This window comes from Anguilla rostrata, chromosome 9 (genome assembly GCF_018555375.3).
Source record: "Anguilla rostrata isolate EN2019 chromosome 9, ASM1855537v3, whole genome shotgun sequence".
Lineage (NCBI taxonomy): Eukaryota > Metazoa > Chordata > Actinopteri > Anguilliformes > Anguillidae > Anguilla > Anguilla rostrata.
In genome coordinates this window covers 6,842,674-6,862,883 of record NC_057941.1, presented here as the reverse complement: position 1 = coordinate 6,862,883, position 20,210 = coordinate 6,842,674, and the positions used below count along the sequence as shown (strand labels likewise).

The 20,210-nt window shown below is 49.7% G+C and overlaps 1 protein-coding gene and 1 long non-coding RNA gene across 7 annotated transcripts in view; one reads left to right on the top strand and one right to left on the bottom strand.

Moving 5' to 3' along the window:
- Nucleotides 1-20,210, bottom strand: part of LOC135262786 (uncharacterized) — a 656,092-nt gene that overhangs the window by 185,347 nt on the left and 450,535 nt on the right. The gene's annotated exons all lie outside the window — the stretch shown is intronic.
- Nucleotides 884-18,331, top strand: LOC135262778 (A-kinase anchor protein 1, mitochondrial-like). 6 transcript variants are annotated; one of them, XM_064349990.1, is made up of 13 exons: nt 1,021-1,359; nt 6,275-6,338; nt 6,939-9,041; nt 11,283-12,074; nt 13,060-13,187; nt 14,388-14,514; nt 15,011-15,135; nt 15,223-15,397; nt 15,995-16,145; nt 16,240-16,307; nt 16,458-16,531; nt 16,649-16,711; nt 17,865-18,331. In XM_064349990.1, the coding sequence occupies exons 3-13, from the start codon at nt 6,968-6,970 to the stop codon at nt 17,925-17,927; spliced, it is 3,840 nt and encodes a 1,279-aa protein (XP_064206060.1). In that variant the 5' UTR covers nt 1,021-1,359; nt 6,275-6,338; nt 6,939-6,967; the 3' UTR covers nt 17,928-18,331. The 6 variants fall into 6 exon arrangements, with proteins under 6 accessions (XP_064206061.1, XP_064206060.1, XP_064206059.1 ...); XM_064349992.1 differs by lacking the exons at nt 1,021-1,359; nt 6,275-6,338 and adding an exon at nt 2,278-2,658 and having other exon boundaries at nt 11,283-11,790; nt 11,905-12,074; XM_064349991.1 differs by lacking the exons at nt 1,021-1,359; nt 6,275-6,338 and adding an exon at nt 884-1,001.

Below are 20,210 nucleotides of genomic sequence, written 5' to 3'. Positions count from 1 at the left end.
TTGATTATGTGGTTTAAGGGGGGCAAATAATCCCTCAAAACATGTAAAGCATTAAATTAATAAAAATGAACAGCTTGTCAAAATTCTGGGCGTTGCAACTGTGGTTGGAAAAAAAAAAACAAGCATACATAGGGGGCCCCAGGGCCGAGTTTGGGAAGCACTGCAGTACCTAAAATTATTTTACACTGCAGAATATCAAATATGAAACACGAAATGACATTACATTACAGGCATTTAGCAGACGCTCTTGTCCAGAGTGACTTACACAACTTTTTTTTTTTTTTACATAGAAACCAGAATGCAGAAACGTGAAGCGTAAATAACACCACGCAGATCTCATTTTCTATTTCCTAACGTTGCTAAATTACAGGGATTGTATAAGGATATTCTTAAATTGTCTGCACAGTAAGTGCATGGCCACGTGCTGGCATAAATGTATGTAAAACGTCCGTTTCCGTTTTAATTTAGTGTGTTGATTCGCAATTATTTTTCCATCAGTCCAAAAAAAATAAAAATGAAAACCATTTTAATGTACCAATTGCTTGTCGATGGCATTACATAAACTTAAGTTCTCTAATGTCTAAAATTAGACCGTTTTGCGGTCGACCCAAAAAAAGAAAAATGCTGAATTCCATTGTTTTAACTTCCTAGCAGTGGGCAGAAAGAGTTGCTGACTACGCTCTTGTAATGGCATTTTAAGCTTATCATCCCCAAACGTGATACGTGATGTGACCACCTGATGATAACAGCTTGTGGAAGCATTGCCCTTCTGTGTGTGTTTTTTTTTTTTTTAATCAGAGGTGCCTTTCTCAGTCACATTACGTTTTTATTCTTAATACGAGGCAGACAAACAGGGTTATTGTTTCGAATGTGGAATAATAAATACGTTACCGAAGATGATGTGAAGGGAGCGTTGCGGTCACGCGCATACAAGTTCCAGTTGAACAGCGTTGACCGGGGCACTGATCATTGATGTCGCCAACCCATAAAAATTAGGCGAGGTGCTGATGCAACGGTCGTAAAATCATCGATGGTTTCAGAATGGAAAGATAACTCATTTTGCACTTGTAACGAGTTTTATAACCTTTTCAGGGATTTGTTTAATTTTTTTAAGATAACTGAAGATGCGCACCATTTGCACAATATAAAATCAAGACGCTCATTGTCACAGTTCATAGCTATCGCGAGGTTTGATCAGCTGTAGTACCTTGTCTGTTTAGAACCGTATTTAGATGAATTGCACGTGGAAAGCGAAGGAGGACAGTGGATACTTTGGTGCAAGTTTGGTCAAAATGCGCAGTTGGTCTCAGTAGTAAACAGCAGATTCACAGTGGCTGAGAAAAAATAAAGTAATAAACAGTAAGTAGGCTACTTTTGCAATACCATGTAACAACGTGGCAGGGCTAACTGCGTGCAACTTTGGTAGCACCCTCCAGTTAGCGTTGAGTCCTAGCTGGCTGGGGATAACAATGCCTGTGGTGAACTGTGAATACTGGAATTGTTAGACATTGTCGACCGTAGAGAAATGTGTTGTTGCGTTTGGTTAAGATTCAGCAAACGTTAACAAACTATGCCGACCATTCCTTACCACAAACTGCGAAATTAGTTGATTTCTTTTGTGGTTTTTGTAACTGACTGGATGTGTTTGGGGGGTCGATGGCAGACTCGTTCATTCTGTCCTCCCCGCTACCCAGTTTCGCGACAATGAACCTACCGAGGCCTTGAAAACAGCATTTATAATAGCATTGTCCAATCCAGTAAAATTGAAAGATTTTGTCCGTTCTGTTTTAGCTGTGCCCAGACACTTTATTTGACACTAATTAAAGGCCGTATTCTAACCGTTTTGTGCAGGTTTGTTCTTAGTGTAAACCGTAACTAGATAAATGCAGTTCGAAAAATACTACGTTCTTTGTGCGTTCGCAACCTCCTATTAGTGGTCAGTTTGCTCGCTAGCTACCCAAACTTAATTGCTCTTTGTATTTCAGCTAACGTTAGTCAGTTGTGAGCGTCTTTTTCTAAATGTTGCCGTTTGTTTGTTCTCCGCCAAGGCACTGCATCAGTTCGCAGAAATATTTTCAGTGTCTTATCTTAAAGAGAACGCTATGTTACGAGGTAATTGCCGTAGCCTCGAAGCTGCTGCGTATGCGGTCTTTAGTGCAGCTGTTTGGTTTGTTGCTAATACAAGCAAATATAGAATGACCCCCTCATCAACACAGCCGACCAAGGTCGTCGAGCAGCGCAGCTCGATTCTCAACACCGCAGTAGTGCACAGGCAGTAACAAAAAATCAGTTTTAGCAGTTTGATGGTGTTGAACGGTTGTACTATATTTTGCTTTACTGTTTTGGTAGTATGACGCTTTGTCCGTTTCTGCTCTTATGTGCTTATTTTATGTGAAACTCTAGGCTGTATCACAACACCCGTTGTTAACGTCAAAGCCGCTTTGTTCTGCTTCTTTGTGCTCAAAACAAACGTAGCGCTGCAGTAGGCTATTGGGGGACGTTTCCAAGGGCCCTCGGGAAATGGCTGTGATCGTGCAGGGGTGGCGTGGCTCGGAGCGGTGGCGCCCAGTGCGAGATCTGTTCACTGGACCCCCTGCTCAAAGGAACAGTTAATCCCTTTGATGTTCCACAGTTGTGTACATTTCCTGAAAGAAATTGGTATGTGAATCTTAACGTGCATTGACTTGCAGCACACGAACGGCTAATTTCTCAAATATTTTGCCTAGATTTACTTGATTTTTGCTTCGTCAGCAGTCTCTTGGCTTAAAAATCTTGTGGGTGCCTGCAGGCTCCAGTTTCATAATGGAATACCCCAAGTACAAGGGCAGGCTGTGATTTAATTGCATATGGTTATTATACCTGCTCTGAGCTCAAATAATTCAAGTGGCTTCAGGAGACTGATACAGGGAAAGGTTTAGTGTGAAATAATGGTGTTTCTACTTTTGTTAATCTAGTGTAATTTATCACACAGCCTCTTTTGTGTAGTGTCTCCCTTACTAGTATAAAAGGTTGTCGGCCTGTCTCACCGGGCACTGTGTAGTGAAGAACCGGGGTCCTCAATCTTATCCAGAAGGGCTTTCGTCTCAGCCAAGCAGTTACACACCTGATTCTACTAATTGAGGTCCTTGGCAAAGAGACTCTAGTGGTTGATTAGTAGAAGCAGGTGTGTTACTGCTTGGTTGGAACAAAAGCCTGCACCCACACCGGCCCTTTCTGGATAAGATTGAGGACCCTTGGTGAAGACGGTGTCGTCTTTGAGTGACACTGTAGGTCTGACACCAGCTGTCTGATCTGTTTGCATAGAGCATGATTGCCACAAAGATGTCTTGTGTTTGTCTTTTTTTTCCCCCTATCTCTGCATTAAACAACTCATAAATGGAACTAATAAGAACACCTGCAGATATTTGAAGAAATCAATGGGCTTGTTTGTTTTATTGTAATCGAGCGTCCCAAATAGCCTACTTTGTGTGTGAAGCCCTTTTATTCTGTCCCACGTTTGCTCCCTGCTTTTGTGTCAGCAAATAGGCTAACTTTTTAAAAATATGGGTTTAACAATTTGTTACTTTTCAAAGCATCCGAATATTTAAATAAATCCTGGGTACAAATTCTTGGCCACTCGTGCGGCCAGAGTGAGTGCCTGAGTAAGTGGAGTCGGCCGTCCGTAAGAACATTTCTAAGTACATCGTTTAAAATTGCTCAGTGTGTGGACCAACAGTGGTTTGTGTAAATGGCCCCTTCCTTTGTGCAGCAGGGGTTTTGCATTTGTCACTAAGCTTTTTGCAGAATGACGAGCTTCGGCTATTTCAGACGCATAGGTAATGGCCCTGCATGAGGTTAATGTTCCTGCGTGCCTAAGGCTTGTTTTGCTGCTGAGGCTGCTGTTCCTAAGCGCTGCCACCAGGGAGCACTATATTCCAGCTTCCTGGGCTGTGTTTAATTTCAGGCACGAAGCTCTCTAATGCAATGGTGGGCTCCCGCGGGGGAGGGGGGGGGGGGTGGCGTCGCCTGGCACTGCAGGTAGAGTGTCTGAGGGGTGTATGGTCTGCACTGTCGTCTCTTGAGAGAGTGTTTAGCATGCTCTTTTTTTCCTCTCTGAACGCTGAAGTGCTTGGTCCTTAAAGACCAGACTCTGTAGCGACTGTCAGTCACCCCGAACTCCCGCGGTGGAACTCGTTTTAAGCGCTCGTTTTAAGAAAGCAACGTCTTCTGTGGACTTTTTTGGCTGGACCGCAACAGCCCGGGTCAGCCCTACACACGCGAATGTCTGTGACTGACTGAGTGACTGAGTGATGAAGTTACACCATTGGCTGTCCGAGTTATGAAGTTACGCCATTGGTCGGTCGGATCACGCGTGTTAGGTCCAGCCATATACTAGGTTTTAACCTGGTCTTGTTTCAGCTTGTACCAGCCAGGTAGTTTGATAATCAAATGACCCTTAACCGTCAGCTGACCTTCTGATTGGGTCACGTGAGGAAATGGCGCATGAGTGACATTTCCTCTTCCTTCTATTAAAGCTTTGCCTCTGCCTCTGCAGTGGGCATGCTCAAATCTAATCCAGGCATGTCGGGGTAATTTGATAATGCTCAATTGAATTGCAAGAGTGCTGTTAGGGGTTTTCATTATCTCCATGTGTAGGGGGACGTTTGCTTTCGAGGAGCTGATGGTGCAGAATTTCACCATTTAAATGCACTTTCTGTCATAGCACAATGTTATTATCGCTTCTTCTGAGGTAAGAGTAATCCGTGACCGGGCTTATAAACAGATCTCGGGTAGGCAGAGGCACTCTGGGTAACTTTGTTTAAAAGGCCTTACCCGGAGAAAGGCACTGGAGTGCATGGATCTTCTTTTAAATATTTATTGTACAAACACGACCAGCGTTTCGACGCTACCGCGTCTTCATCAGAGTCAAAACACACAACGCACAGAACACAAAACAGATCTCGGGGTAGGATTATACGGTGCATCTGTTCAGTTCTGCTGCTGAAATTTTGCGACCCTGGACGCGACCAGGCTGTTTTTCCCTCCCCTATTGCAGTGCATATGGCTCATTACGGTCTCCGGCTGTTTTACTGTCTGTCTGGAAACGCCGCCGCCTCACCGCGGTCCCGAAGGTGTAGCTGCCGATCAGGGCCGGCCCGTGACATGAACAGTCTATGCAGTTGTTTAGGGCCACAACCGTTGGGGTGGGGGGGCGGGGGGGCACACGATCAATCTTTTTCTAAGGTAAATAACGTTATTTCCGCGATTACGTTATTCATCCCCTATCGCCGAACAACCGTTATTCATTTTAAACGGTATGGCAACCGAGCATAACAATGTAATGTAAGACGGATTTTACCAAGCGAACCGCCCCCCCCTCGCTCGACAGATTTGCTTAGGGCCACCAAAATCCTAGCGCCGGCCCTCCTGCCGATGTGTATGGGGGGGCTCCAGCCGAGTCGCTGGCCCATAACTCCTGGGGGGTGGGGGGGGGGGGCGTGTAGCGCGGTTTTAAAGCGACGAGCTCTGAATCGCGGCCGTCGCTCAGCCCCCTGGGCGCCGCCCGGTTCCGCTCTTCTCTCCCTCTGGAGAAGGGGCGCGCGCGTCGCTCTCTTCTGCATTCCGCCTTTTCGCTCGAGCCGTCGGCTCACGACCCCGTCTGCTCTCTCTCTCTCAGCCCCGCCGCCGTCGCCGCCGCTCTCCGGGCTCTTCACTCGATGGTGATGTATTGTTAATGAGGTGGGCCGTGTTCTGGAGTCTCTGAAGTGACTGGTTCATTTTCCACAGAGGAACGGGCCCTCCCCACCTCAGCTGAACCGGGCCGGTGTCCTTGTGTGCACCTGTGCTCGCGCACAGACTGCGGCAGGCGCGCTTTTTCTGCTGTAGCTAGCGGTTGCTGTCCGAGGGATAATTTTTGTTATTGTTTTTTAAAATGGGGGCAGACCGTAAGCCCTCCCTGTGTGTTTTTTCACTTTACTGAGACGGCAGAAAGTAGACCGCTTAGTAGATAGAGATGGGATTACACGTCGCTAAAACCAATAAATAAATCAAACCTTGACAACGAGCGTTTGAGTCTAATACTTAGACTTAAGATCTTATTTCTATGAATATTTTGCTAAATAAGACAAAAAATATTGCCAATGAGGTGAGACAGTTAGACTCCTTTCAAGATTTGCCAATGGGGTAAGGCAATTTCAATTGTCATGCAAAAAGTAACTGTAAACAAGATAATATTTTTTACTGAAGAGAAAGAAATGGGATTTTTACTTGACTAAGACATTGCATTCCATTACAGGCATTTGGCAGACGCTCTTATCCAGAGCGACCTCAACAACGTGTATAACCAAAACCAGGAACAAGTGTGTTGAAAACCCTAGAGGGGAAGTACAGTTCCAAGTGCAGGGAGCGACCGCGTAGTTTAACTGGGACCCTGTAGGTTAACCTGATTAACACAACGAAAACGGCAACAAAGCAGTCTGTGCAAATAAAACAAGTTGAAAAAATAGTTGAGTAGGCACGAGTGCAATAACTAAGTCAACTAAGATAAACAGCTTAGACAGTTACGCAGTGCTGTAAATTTAAGTGCCATTGTAGAGAATCAAATCCCAGGGCTGCTGGGGTCTTGTACATGGGCTGAGTCGTATAATAACGGTGATTTCTGGTTGTTTCTGCATGCACAGTTCTTATGGGGAAAATGCTTAGTCTTTGATTCGCGAAAGACTTTCACACCAAAGCCTTTTATCGAGAGGATTCCACCGGCCTAAACCTGGATTGTCACCCTCTCTAGCCTGGATTTGGAACTAGTCCTTCCTTCCTCTTGTGCCTTCTCTTCCGGATTCAGTTGTGGAAATAGGGCTTGTTGGCCTTGTCACATCGATGCCAGTGGCGTCTGCGCTTATAATTTAAAAAAAAAAGAAAAGGCAAACTACTGCAGTGACGTTCTCTTCCTTTCCCCCCAGGTGCGGTGGTGAAGGCCCAGGTGGAAGCCATGTTGAGGTTCCGGTGTTTTCTCCCGCTCATGGCGCCGGTGCTGGCTGTGATTGGCTGGTGGTGGTACGCCTCTCGCAAGAAAAAGGAAATGGCCGCCCCGGTGGTGGAGGAGGCAGAGGAGGAGGAGGAGGAGGAGGGCATGGCTGTACGCGAGGTCCTGAACGGCATGGTGGAGAGCAGGAAGGCCGGACTGAAGGTGGGGCGGGGGAACACTGCGGGGCGAGCAGAGGAGAACCACATTCTGGCGGCCACAGCTGCGATGCCCGTCCAGTCGCTGGCGGGAGAGACGCTGGGGAGGGAGGACACGCCCTCTCGCGCCCGCCACAGCGGCCTCACCGCGGATCCAGACGCCGACGGCTCGGACTCCCCGGGGCAGGGGACGGCGGGGGGCAAACGGGCTGCCCCACGCCTGCCGGACGCTGGCGATGACGAGGCGGGGGAAGCGGAGGCGGGATCGAGCACGCTCCAGCCCGTCTGTGACGACCGGCAGGTGGCCGACGCCTCCGAATGCGGGACCGGAGAAGAGCTTCCTGCTGGACGGGGCGCGGTCGCTGAGGAGGACGGGACTTTGGCTCCGCCTCCTCACTCACCCGGCACGGCAATCGGCTTCGTGCCTGCTGAACTCCCAGAAGCACCCAGGCCCGACCTGGAAACGGCCAGAGAGGTGGAGGTGGAGGCCGAGGGCCTCGCTGTGCCTTTCCCCGAGCGCCTCGGAGTCCTGCCTGTCCCGAAAGACCGAACCTTCAGAAGCGCCACGCCCGACACCCTGTGCCCTGATGAAGTCGTGCCTTCCCGTCACGTCCCAGCCGCCCTAGCCCCTCCCTCCAACGTGGAGGCAGAGGGCCCACCGCCCCAGCAGGGTGGCCGTGGGATGCCTTCGCAGACGGGTCTGGTCTTGGACCCACGCCAAGAGGAGAGCGGTGGGCCGGCCCCCGGTCTGAACAGGGAGCTCATCTCCGTGGCAACACGGGAACCGGCTGTCAGCCTGTGCGATGTCAGCGAAGAGGGTAATGCGCGGCCGCCGCAGCCAAGCGACAGCTCTCCCCCGTCCGGCGAGCCACGGCGTTCTGTCGTAGACCAGGGAGAACAGGACGGCAGCCAGGGGTCCATGGAGGTGCTCTGCCATTTGGACGAGGAACGGGTGGATGACGTAACCGAGCAGACTTCGAATGAGCCACGGCCTCTGGCGCAGGACGGCTCTTTGTCGACCACGCCGGAGCTGGCGAGGGATGAGGAGGTGCTTAATGCCTGCGTGGCTCCTCCTGCCCAGGAGGGGGCGGAGGAGGACAGCAGCAGCAGCAGGGCGGAGCCCGGGCAGGATGACGTCAGCCCAGAAGACTCGCCCCCCAGTCCGGGTGAACCCCACGCGGATGATGTCGCAGGAACAGAGGATTCTGGGTGCAGCGCGGGCCAGTCGGAAGACCCATGGGTCTCCCCGTGTGAAAGCTCAGGGGAAGTGATGGACAGGAAGCCGTCGGATCGGAGTGGCAGCTGTATCCCCGCTACGCAAACAGAGACGCCGCGCTCAGCGCCGGACCAGGCCGAGCAGGGAGGTGACCTCACGTCCAACGGGATGCAGCTCCTTCTGCAGGAGGGTCCCGTTTCAGCGGGGCCCATAGAGGCCCCAGGGGACGAGGCGTCCCAGAACGGCCGCCCCAGCACTCCCGTCCCGGAGAAGGAGGTGGTGGAGGTTGCCGTTAGCGACAGCAGAACAACAGGTCTGCAAAAAGGCCTCGGTCCCGAAGCCACGCCCCCGAGTCAGGGCAAATCCCCGATAGGTGATGTCACGGGAACAGAGGATTCTGGGAGCGGTACGTGCCAGTCGGGGGACGGGGCCAGCAGCCCGGATGACGTCCCCTTCACAGTGCCTGAGGGGAAGCAGAACCCAGCGGCCATTTTGGCTGTGTCGCAAGGCTCAGTCGGACAGGGCCGCGGTCCGGAGAGGAAGTCCGCACCCTCGTTGGAGGAGGGTCACCAGGAGGGCGCCCCCTGCAGGGGTGAGATGGTCACAGACACGGACCTCCAGAACGGAAGTCACATGGTATCCGAGACGGAGGGAGACCGCTCTGGAGGTGAGTCCCAGCAGACCAGCGCTGGAGATTTCTCTGCACGTTTTCCATTCAGTTTCAGTTCCACCAGCTCCCCTTTAACCAGTCTGTCTTCATGGGTGAGACTCTCATGTCATCATGTAAATGAGGAAGACTCTGAAAATGAATCGCTGTGCGTCACGATTTTAGCCATTTTTTAGTTGTCATTAACCAGTTAAACTTTAAATCGCTGAAATGGCTCTCCATCTTATAATCTGTCAGGATAAAGAGGGCCTCAGAATCAAAGTAATTGAAATGTAAGGAAGCCAACAAGAACATACCTGCTCATCTCTCATAAAACCTGGGCATGCACATGCAGTGTATCTGTGATGTGCGCGTGTGGTTTTTGCATCTTCAGGTTTTTATAGGCTGTATATTATCCTTGTTTTTTTATATTTCATACTGCAGCTGGAGAGAGAGCCATTGACTGGTCACAGAGAGGGTTAGAGGGAAGCTTCTTGCTCGTTTGTAAATGTTTTCGTTTCATGAGACCCCAGGATTTGGCGCCAGTCCCCTTCAGGGGTTGTGTAGCTGATCTGCCTGTTTATTGCCTTCGATCTTTAAACCCCTTAAAACATTTGGAGGCGTAATCGCCGTTGCCATATTGCCCAAAGTTGTAATTCAGTGGTTGGTTTTTTTTTTTTTTTTTTTTTGAAGATTGTGTTTTTCTTCAGTTAATGGTGTTCTGGCATGCGGAGATAAGGACCGTGTGTTGGCGGGTTTTTCCTGACACAGTATGTCAAGACAAAAGGCTGATGAGTATCTCGGTGTGATGCTTATCGTGATGCACATCATGATATTTTACACTTACTTGATTATCTGGAAAAAAAGGACAAGAAAAACCAAGTGGCATACACCTTCAACTGCCCAAATATACATTTCTTATTGCAACCATTGTTGAAAGTTGTGATTGACAGAGCAGCTTTGTAATCTGTTCTCTCGTTAAAGAGAGATGAATGCCTCATCGATTTAAGCGTGGTAGGCATTGAGCGCTGGCATCGTCTCTTTCGCTGTCTAAACTCCGCTGTAACTCGTATCTTAAGAGCCGTGATATCCAGCGCTGTGTGAATTGCTGCAGCCCACTGCAGATGTATATTGATCTATATTGAATGTGTGACTGATGTCAGGAAGTAACGGTGAGTATTTTGGGCTGACCTTTTAATCTTACTCAGTAGTGCTGTCAGACTACAGTGGGCGTGTACGTACGCACGCACAGACACGCGCACACACGCACACGCACACACGCACACGCACACCTCTCTGTTCTCTGCAGAGGTGTTTGTAACCAGGCTATTTTCGTCACTTGAGGCGAGGGAAATTTAGTTATCCTGGGTGAGCGAGTGAAGCAGAGCCCGTGTAACACACGTATCCGTTTTCGCGACGGCGCTCAGCGCTCGATGGTTTTCGGATTTGCCGCGGCGCTGGACCGAGTGCGTCCCGTCTGTCCCTGCGTAAACTGAGACGGGGGGGGTGCGCTGGGGAAGTGCGCAGTTAATCTGATGCACAGGGAATCTGATGCACAGGGAATCTGATGCACAGTTAATCTGATGCACAGGGTAGAGCAGGGATCAGCAACTCGCGGTCCTCGAGGGCCGAGAACTGCTGGTTTTCCACCCTCCCTTTGCCTGGGAGTCAGGTGTGAAGACGGTCTGGCCAATCAGTAAGCACTAATTACCCGGGAGAAAAGAAAACCAGGGCTGGATTTTGGATTCGAGGGCCAGAGTTGATGATCCCTGGGGTAGAGGGCTTACAGTCGTGCTGCTATTTTAGCGTGAAAGGTGTCTTTCTAAATGCGTACGATGAAGGTTTTTACACGTCAGGGAGGGTTTGCTGGAGTCTGAATCCGGTAAATGTCAGATTTGCCACAGGGCCTCTGAAGATCAGTGAACTTGATAAAACTGAGTAAAATCCACGTGTGATAAAGAAAGACTACAGCTGGAAGGCTGGTCTTGGTGGTAAAAAGATATAAAAATAAATTTCTCCCCAACAGTGTCTGAGGCTTGGTTCATTCCAGGTGTATTGTAGAGCTAACCAATGCTATAACGAGTGCAGAACAGTAAGCTCTTAGGGAAGTTCTAAGAGACAAGAAAGTTAGATTTGATGTTATAAATGTTTAGTCAAATCCTGAAGTTGCTTGCAGGAGTTGTTAGTTGGTTTTTACTAGTTTGATTATGATTTTTTGTGATGTCTCTGACTGGCTCTGTTGTGATTTTTGTCTGATTGCAGAGATCTCCTCAGAGGCCCTGCAGGAGGACCCAGCGGCCAGGAAGTGTGAGAGCGTGGATGACAGGAACCCGTCCAATCAGAGCAGCAGCTGTATCCTCAGCACACAAACTACGCAGACTCCCTGCTCAGAACCAGACCTCCAGACTCCAGAACAGGAAGATGCCCAGATATCCGGCGGCGTCCTGCATCCTTCACAGGAGGGCCCCTTTTCAGTGATACCCCCAGAGGCTTCTGGGAATGGTTTGTCGCAGATCAGTCCTGTCCAGGAGGAACCGGATGACGATGCAGGCAGCTCAACCCAGAATGTGCGAAAAAGCCCCAGTCCAGAAACCGCCCCCTCCAGGCTCGATGAACCCCAGACGTCGGAGGACGTCGCAGGAGCAGAGGATTCTGGGTGCAGCACGTGCCAGTCGGAGGATGGAGGGAGCAGCCAGGACCACGTCCCCTCCTCAGTGCCGTCACGTGCAGAGCAGGAGGAGGAGGAGGACCTAGTGCCTGCTTCAGCGACCTCACATAGCTTAGAGGAGCAGAGCAAGGGCCAGGAGAGAAGGTCTGAACCTTCCTCAGTGCCATCACGTGCAGAGCAGGAGGAGGAGGACGACCTAGTGCCTGCTTCAGCGACCTCACATGGCTTAGAGGAGCAGAGCAAGGGCCCAGAGGGGAGGTCTGAACCCTCCTCAGGGGAGGACCACCCGGCTCCCCTCCCCAGGGGCGAGAGGCTCGGCCACCCGCACCTCCAGAACGGAAGCGTCCAGGCGACGGAGATGGAGGCAGATCTCTCTGGAGGTGCAGGTGAGTCCTGGAACCACCGGAGCTCCCTGGAGCACAGAACACTGAGCATTAGCCACTGCAGTCAGCATTTCAAACCTCCTGAAGGGTTTCTCTTCATATGAGCTGCCCACTCAGAAAGAACGGAGAGTAGGGTGCCATTTGCATCGCTGTCTGTAAACTTATGAATAACATGGTGCACATCAAGCTGTGTTTTATGGTAGGGACGGGCGACACATCGCAGTGGTAATTATCGAATGCAGTAACGGTCAAAGCCACCATATGGTGCGTTACCTTTCCTTTGGTCTTTTTCCTTTTAATTATACCTGAAGCGGTTAGTAAACTATCAAACTAAACCGGCTGTGTGAAATGCTTCCAGATCTATTGGATGTTAAGACAATAGCCAATCAGCACCAGGGTCGTGCAGCTTCCATGTGATCATGCAATCATTTTCGCCAATCCCATGGAGCTGCGAGGCCTTGCTGCTGATTGGCTGTCTTATGGTCACCCAGTCAATGACGATGGTGGTGGTTTTTCCGGAAGCATTTCGCACAGCCTCTGAAGCGAGGTTGTTTGCTACCGCATCAGGCAGAATTAAAGAGTGAAAAAAACGAAAAGAAAGGCGATACACCACACTGTGGTGGCGGCCATTGCCATGCAATATCACCCATCCCTATTTCGTGGATATTGTGTCCTGTACAGTTGATTGGCAAGTGGGTGCACGTTGAGCGGCAGTGTAGCACAGTGGGTAAGGAACTGGGCTTGTAACCGAAAGGTCGCAGGTTCGATTCCTGGGTAGGACACTGCTGTTGTGCCCTTGAGCAAGGTACTTAACCTGAATTGCTTCAGTATACATCCAGCTGTATAAATGGATGCTATGTACAGTAAATGCTGTGTAAAAGTTGTGTAAGTCGCTCTGGATAAGAGCGTCTGCCAAATGCCTGTAATGTATAATGTGATGTCATCGCTCCATCTAACCCGTGTGCGCGTGTTTATCGTTCTTTCCCAGGCTGTGCTGTGATTGGCCGGGTGAGCCAGGGCTGCGCGGCAGGGCCCAGAGAGGACCAGGGCCGCGGTGGCCGGCCCGCGTGCCCGCCCACCCCCGATCTCACCGTCTGGGAGGTGGAGGTGCCAAAGGTGGGCGCTTCGTTCGGGAGCACGGCTCCATCGCTAAAAGCCTGCCTGGGGCTACTGTGGTGTGTGTGCGCTGAGTGGGTCTGTCTCACACACACACACACACTCACACACGCACGCACGCACTCACTCACACACGCATGCACGCACGCACGCACACACACACTACACACACTCACACTCACACTCCACTCCTCGACCGACACACCACACCACACCACACACACGCACCACGGCACTCACACCTCACTCGCTCACACTCGCACACACTCGCACACACTCGCACACACACTCAGACACAGACACACACACACACACGCACAGACACACACACACACACACGCAGAAATGTCACAGAGCTGCCGGGGCTTGGTATAAACAGGCAATTTCCTGCTTTCCTTCCCCCCGCTTTGTTGGTAATAATCAGTCACATCTGAAATGCTAAAAACAGCGGAGCTACGCTCGTCGAAGACGAAATGCTGTCAAAATGACTCGAGCTTGCATCATTTTTATTACCTCCCATTCCCTCGTCTTGCCACCAGGTGTCCCCGCTGCCCTCGTATTGGAAACGAGCAGTGGGATGATTTAATCAACATGTGCATAATTTGTGTAAAATTACAATTAAACCAATTAAGCCAGCTGTAAAAACAGCAGGGCTGTCAAAAAACTAAATAAAATTGCTTTGACAGAACATTTAGAACAATATCCATCAGGATGGTTGCATGTGTTTTATGCAATTAGTTGTAAGATTGCTTATATTATGCACACAAGGCGCCAGTAGACACATCTGAAATGAAAACATTTAAAGACCCCACACGGCACGGATGCACACCAGCGCCTAGAGATCCAGACTGAGAGAATTTAGGGCTCATATTGGAACCCCTGACGAGCTGTAAAGTGCCAAAGGTCAGAATGTCCTTCAACTATTTTTTTTGTTTTGCAGACTCCTGAAATGAACAGACTCGCTTAAATGCACAGTGATCCTATCACTGAAACAGCCGTTCTCACTACACGAAATTTGGGAACGATAACGTGGAGTTTTCTTTGACAGCGAGATCGAATAGGCAGCGAAGGCTGCAAGTGTGTATTAGACTTGCAAAGAAAAGGTCCCCGGCTGAATTCAATGACGACCTTCCCCTGCCCAAAATAAGGCTTGACGGGACGGTTTTTCGCTAACCTTGCGTTCCCCTTCCTTGCGAGCAGCTGCTTGTGGGGAGGCTGATAGGGAAGCGGGGGCGCTACGTGAGCTTCCTGAAGCAGAGGTCCGGAGCGAAGATCCACTTTTCTCCCCGGCTGTACTCTCAGGAGTTTCAGATCTGTCACATCGAAGGTGAGGGGGCCCTCTGCTCTTTGGCTAGTCCCGTGAGAGCTTACTGGACACTTCCCGTTATGCTACTGCCGTGTCTTCGTCTTTCTCTTGCATTTTACTCGGTTATTTTAATTATTTCCTCCAACACTCGACTGCTCAAGTGTGTCTTAATAGTGCTGGGGTAGCCAGTGTTGGTACTGCACCTTCCATAGTGTATATTGGTTGTTGCTTCCTCCTTAAAATCAGCGATTTATTTGGACCCAAGAAGCCAGGTGTGTTGACTTGACTGCATGGAATGAAAGCTAGCGTACCCTATGGCCCTCCACTACTGTGGTTGGCCACCCCTTCCAATGCTGCTTTAAATATGGTGCAACTGCCACTTGATACACGCTACTCCTCGGTAGTGCAGTCCATAGCATTTAATGTAAAATGGGGAGAGGGGGTGTTGGCATAGTAATGGTACATTATAAAGTGAATCTCATCATTGGGTCTGTCTTGGTCCATTTTTGACTTGTAGGGACAAAGCAGCAAGTGCACAAAGCATTGGGGCTGATTAGGAACAAGTTTGAGGAACTGGATCTGACTAATATCTACACCCCTCCTGCACCACCCAAGCTTCCCTCCTTGCCCATAACGTCCTGGGTAAGTGTCTGGCTGTGGGCTCTGGATTCGGGGGGGCGGGGGGGGATAGAGCTGGGAATGAGGGGGGTCGTTCTTTCTCTCGCTCAGCTGCTGCTTCCTGAGGAGGTGCCGGTGGAGGTTGCCGTGGTGAAGATCGTGTCGGCGGGTCACATGTTCGTGCAGCAGCCCAAGCACCCCTCTTACCCAGCACTGAGCGCGCTCGACCAGGACATGCGCCTGTGCTACTCCCAGCCAGCGCCCGGCCTGCCCTCCCCCACCGAGGGTGCGTCTGTCCCCCTGCTCTCTGTGCTGTCTGTCTGTCTGTCTGTCTGTCCCCCTGCTCCCCGTGCTGTCCGTCTGTCTGTCCCCCTGCTCCCCGTGCTGTCTGTCTGTCTGTCCCCCTGTCCCCGTGCTCTGTCTGTCTGTCTGGTCGCCTGTCTGTCCATCTGTCTGTCTGTCTCTGACTGGTTCTGTATGTCTGTCTGTCTGTCTCTGTATGTCTGGCTCTGTATGTCTGCCTGTCTGTGTTTCTGATGGGCTCTGTATGTCTGGCTCTGTATGTCTGTCTCTGACTGGTTCTGTATGTCTGTCTGTCTCTGATTCTGTCTCTGTCTGCCTATTTTTATGTGTGTCTCTGTCTGCCTATTTTTGTCTGTCTTTTTCTTTGTGTGTGATGTTGAGTAGCTGTGAGTGGTGAGTGATAGTGTGTGGTGACCATAGACTGTGTGTGTGGGGCTGTGTGTTTGAACTGTGCTGTCCTCTGCGTGCATGCGTGTGTGTGTGTGTGTGTATGGTGGTCAGTGTGCTATAAGCTCTTCTTTGGTCTCAGCGGGTGTGTGTGTGTGTGTGTGTGTGTTTTAAAGCTCTTCTCTGCTCTCAGTGGGCGTGGTCTGTGCTGCTCCTGGGCCGGATGGGGCGTGGTGGCGGGCGCAGGTCATCTCCTTCCACAGGGAGAGCGGCGAGGCCGAGATCCGCTACGTGGACTACGGCGGCTACCATAGAGCCAAGATGGACACCCTGCACCAGATAAGGTGCGCTGGAGCCGCCTCACACCTCTGCCCTTTGACCTTTGACCTTTCAGATTTACCTGCGCCAACCTGCTAAATCCTCTCCTTGATCTCACAGATCAGACTTCACAAAACTGCCGTTCCAAGGAGCCGAGGTGGTATTGAGCAACGTGAAGCCCTTACCAGGTACTGCGCTACCGCTGACTCGGTTTGCTGTCGTATTTCTGTTTCCGAAAATAGCCGCGCGCGACGCCGCGGACCGCTCTCTGTGCCGCTGTTGGGTCAGGTTCGCCCTCGGTCCGTTTCGGCTTAATGAAGTCCCTTTTCCCGCCGCAGGAGGGGACGGCTTTTCGGCAGAGGCGAGCGCCGCGCTGGAGGAGATGACGAAAGGGGCCCCTCTGCTGGCGCAGGTATGGCGGTGGGGCGACCGAAGCCCCCCTTTCAAAAACCAATAAACGCCGGGCCCCCCCCGGACGAGTGGCTCAGGGGGAAAGCGTGCCTGCTGACCACGCTCTTGTCCTTTCCAGGTGACCGGCCACAGCCGCGCCGGCGTCCCCTTCGTGCAGATGTGGAGGGCGGTCCAGGAGGAGGTACGTCTGCGTGCGACGCTCGGAATGCCCGAGGGGCCGCGCTCTTAAGGCTGCCGACGTCCTTACGCACGCGAGCGAATCGAGCGCTTCGGGAAACGGCTCGGCTGTAACGCCTCGGGGGATCAGGAACGACTTCCTGCCTCGTGGCGATTCGCGGAAACGGAACGTCAGTGGAGCCAAGTTCAATACACGGTTTTAAAAAAAAAATTTAAGAGTAGATTGTAGACGTCGGTGGGCAGATCGTAATGCTCGAGTGCACTTTCGGCCCCAAAGTGTTTCTCAACGGTGCTTTTCGACAAACGAAATGAAACGTAACCGACGCCGCCAAAAAAAAAAACAAAGATTACGTTCCGGTTGGCGAGAGCTCGGTCACGCCTGCTAGTCGCGTTTTCCTCGTCTTCGAAACCCTCGACGCCGAACCGGAGCGTCTGACGGAAAACCGGCGCGTGCGTCGGAGTGAAGCACGAGAGCGCAATCAGATCAAGGTGATTAAGCGGCGGCGTGCGAACGCGCCGGCGGCTGGAGGAGCGCGCGCGGCGAAGCCTGATTTGAGCGCACTCGTCTGCACCTCATCTGAGGTGATTGTACGTCGATTTTTTTTTCCTTTTCTTTCTTTCTTTTTTTAAAGATCAGTGCAGTTTGTTGAACGCCGTTAGCGATGTGATTACAGCCCAGATCCTCAGTGCTTTTGCCTCAGGGATCCGCCTCCCCTGATATCTGGCGTCAGGGTGGCTGGGATTCAGTTGCCATCAAGTGTCTTTCCGTGTGAGTGTGCCAGTTGGGCCTGGATCAGGGGCGAAGTGCTGTGTGTGACCGTATGAGCGTCCTGTGGACCGATTCAATTCTGTGCATAGGCGTAGATTTCGGGGGGTTTGGGGGGTGGTGGCACGCAGGGGGTACGTCCCCCTCAATGTTTAGAACACGTGCATTTGTCCCCCTGAATTTTGTGTTTTCCTTTACATAAATAAAGACATTTCCACCATAAATTGATGCAGAAAAGGCAAAAATTGGCGCATAAAAACTCAAAATTTCCTGGGGAAGGACCCCCCCCCTGCTTAATGTGTCTCTTCCCCACCCCCCCAAATGTTCAAACGAAACCTACGCCACTGATTCTGCGTCTCACCGCTTTTCCTCGTTTCCTCTCGCCCCCCAGCTGGTGTCGGTGAACCGTACTCTGGTAGACCGCGGACTCGCCGCCTGGCTGGAGAGCTCCTGATTCGCACGGGAAACGGACTTTCCGCGCAACCGACCAATGACCTGCTCCGTTTCTCCCAGGCCACTCCCCTTTTTTTTCCCCCAGTCACTTCATGCTGGAGTTTAGCCTTGACCTGTTTTGACTGGTTTTTTATTAGCCACAGATGTAACGAGCCCAATTTTTGGAAAAGTTTTCCCCCCATTTTGGAAAAGTTTTTTTTAAAACTCTCGAACGAAATTCCCTTTCAAAGAATAGATGTTCAGCATTCCGTTTGTCAATAAGGCGGTTTCCTGCCCACACTGAACAGTTTTCGAAATGGAAGTGGCGAGAACAATGTGTGTGTGTGTGTGTGTGTGTGTGTGTGTGTGTTTGTTGTTAATGTAAAAACATATTGTAGGATTTAATAAAGATTGAAAAGATTTCTATATCACTTGACATTTATTTCTTTACTATCTCACGCAGCAGATAGTGGGAAAAATCAGACTTCGGAGGTATGTCTGTATTTAAAGTTCATGGGGAAATTGAAATAGTTCTGTTGTAGTATTGGACTGCGAGTCATTGATTGACAATGGCTTCCTGTGAGAATCGACATGGTGAACGGAAGATATTTTAAAGGGTTAAATGTGACTCGCTCCATGTCCTGTTACCATGGCTTGAGCTTCATGTGCATGGAGTATTTGTGCCACCGCGGTGGCCTGTGGTACTAGTATAGGGGCACCTGTACATTCCCTTGACAAGATTTATTTGTCAGCTTCCTTTTTGGATCAAATACAATAATGTGGCCTTGCTGAGTTTTTTTTTTTTTTTTTTTCTTCTTTCACAATGTCCTTCTGCTGAATCGCCTCTCATTGCCAGTGTTTGGACACATTTAGACCCAATGCAGGGTCAGTTTTATAATGCATGAAGATGCGTGCATAAGAGAGGGATAGAGAACTAGCATAAGGCCCAACTCTCAGCTGTTTTTTTTTTTTCCTCTGCAGATCGTGATACATAGTTTCACAATAGATGTCCTCCTGTTGTTCATTTGGAGGCAAAGATGGACAACTTGGGTAAAATTGTTTAATTTGGAAGTGTCCATTTCTGGTATGGACTTCTAGATGTAGAATTTATGCTGTGAATTTTTTTTTGCTTAAAAAGCCTGCAGGGTCCTTATCATAGTAAGTGGACCCTGAAATGTCCAAATAACTGGCTTTTGAATCAGAATTAGGGATCTTTTGTATTAGACTTTTACAGGTCTGGGATGCCACAGAAATTCTCTTGTAGAATTGTTTGTCAAAGTAAGGTTGGATTGGGGGTTCATTTCAATGTACAGCCATTTTCAGGAAATTGAATTTGTACTGATAGTGGCAGAATTAAAGCATCCTTATGGATGCGCGATCCTGTGGTAAACTGTCTTGAACCTCTGGTCTATTGTTTTTCAGACACCATTTGAGTGTTTTAGTATCGTATTTAGTATTCCTCCATTTACTGAGCGCTGAACAATTTAGCCTTGAACCGAGCTGCAGCTGATAAGGTGCTTGTTTGTACCTGGTGCATTTTTATACAAACAGTTCATTACCTCCCACACATCTGGGGTCCATCTTGTCTTTATTAATAGAGGCAATGCATCCACCCCTGTATGTACTATTACTATTAAACATATATCGGCTTATATATGATGACCAAGTCAAATTAATGTGCACATAATTGCACTTGTGAGTGGTGCTATTTTAATTAAAATAACATTAATATGTCCCAAACCTTATGGTGCCCTGAAAAGTAAGGATGGGGGCCTTGACTTTAGATTAGATACTTAATGCTCTCTTATACGTCCACTAAGGAAGCAATTGAACACTCTTGACTTGTCAGAAACCCAAGTGAAGTCATTTTTCCCCAAACATTATGGTGCATTGAAATGAGGGGACTGTGTATTAGAAGTGCTGTAATTTCTAAATGGCAAAACAAAAATGTATAAATATACCCTTTGATAAAAGCAGTGAATCTACACTTCAACCACATACGAATTGTTTGATTATGCATCTAAAACTGCAGAGTACAGAGCCAAATCAAGAAATCATGTCTTTGTACCAGATGTTAAGGAGTGTAACACTGGTTTAGGAGAAGGAAAATAAGAGCGCTGGACCCTCTCCTCCCTTCATATCTCCACCCTGTTGCTATGCCAGGCTTGGAGCCATTTGCTTAACTGGATGTGTATTTGCCTATAACTGTCTTGCTCACAGAATCTGAATGTGCAGGTCAGATTTTGCCGAGTCCGTGAAGGGCTTTATTCCTCTGTGCTGCGAGGTCCAGTGCCGACAGGAAGTC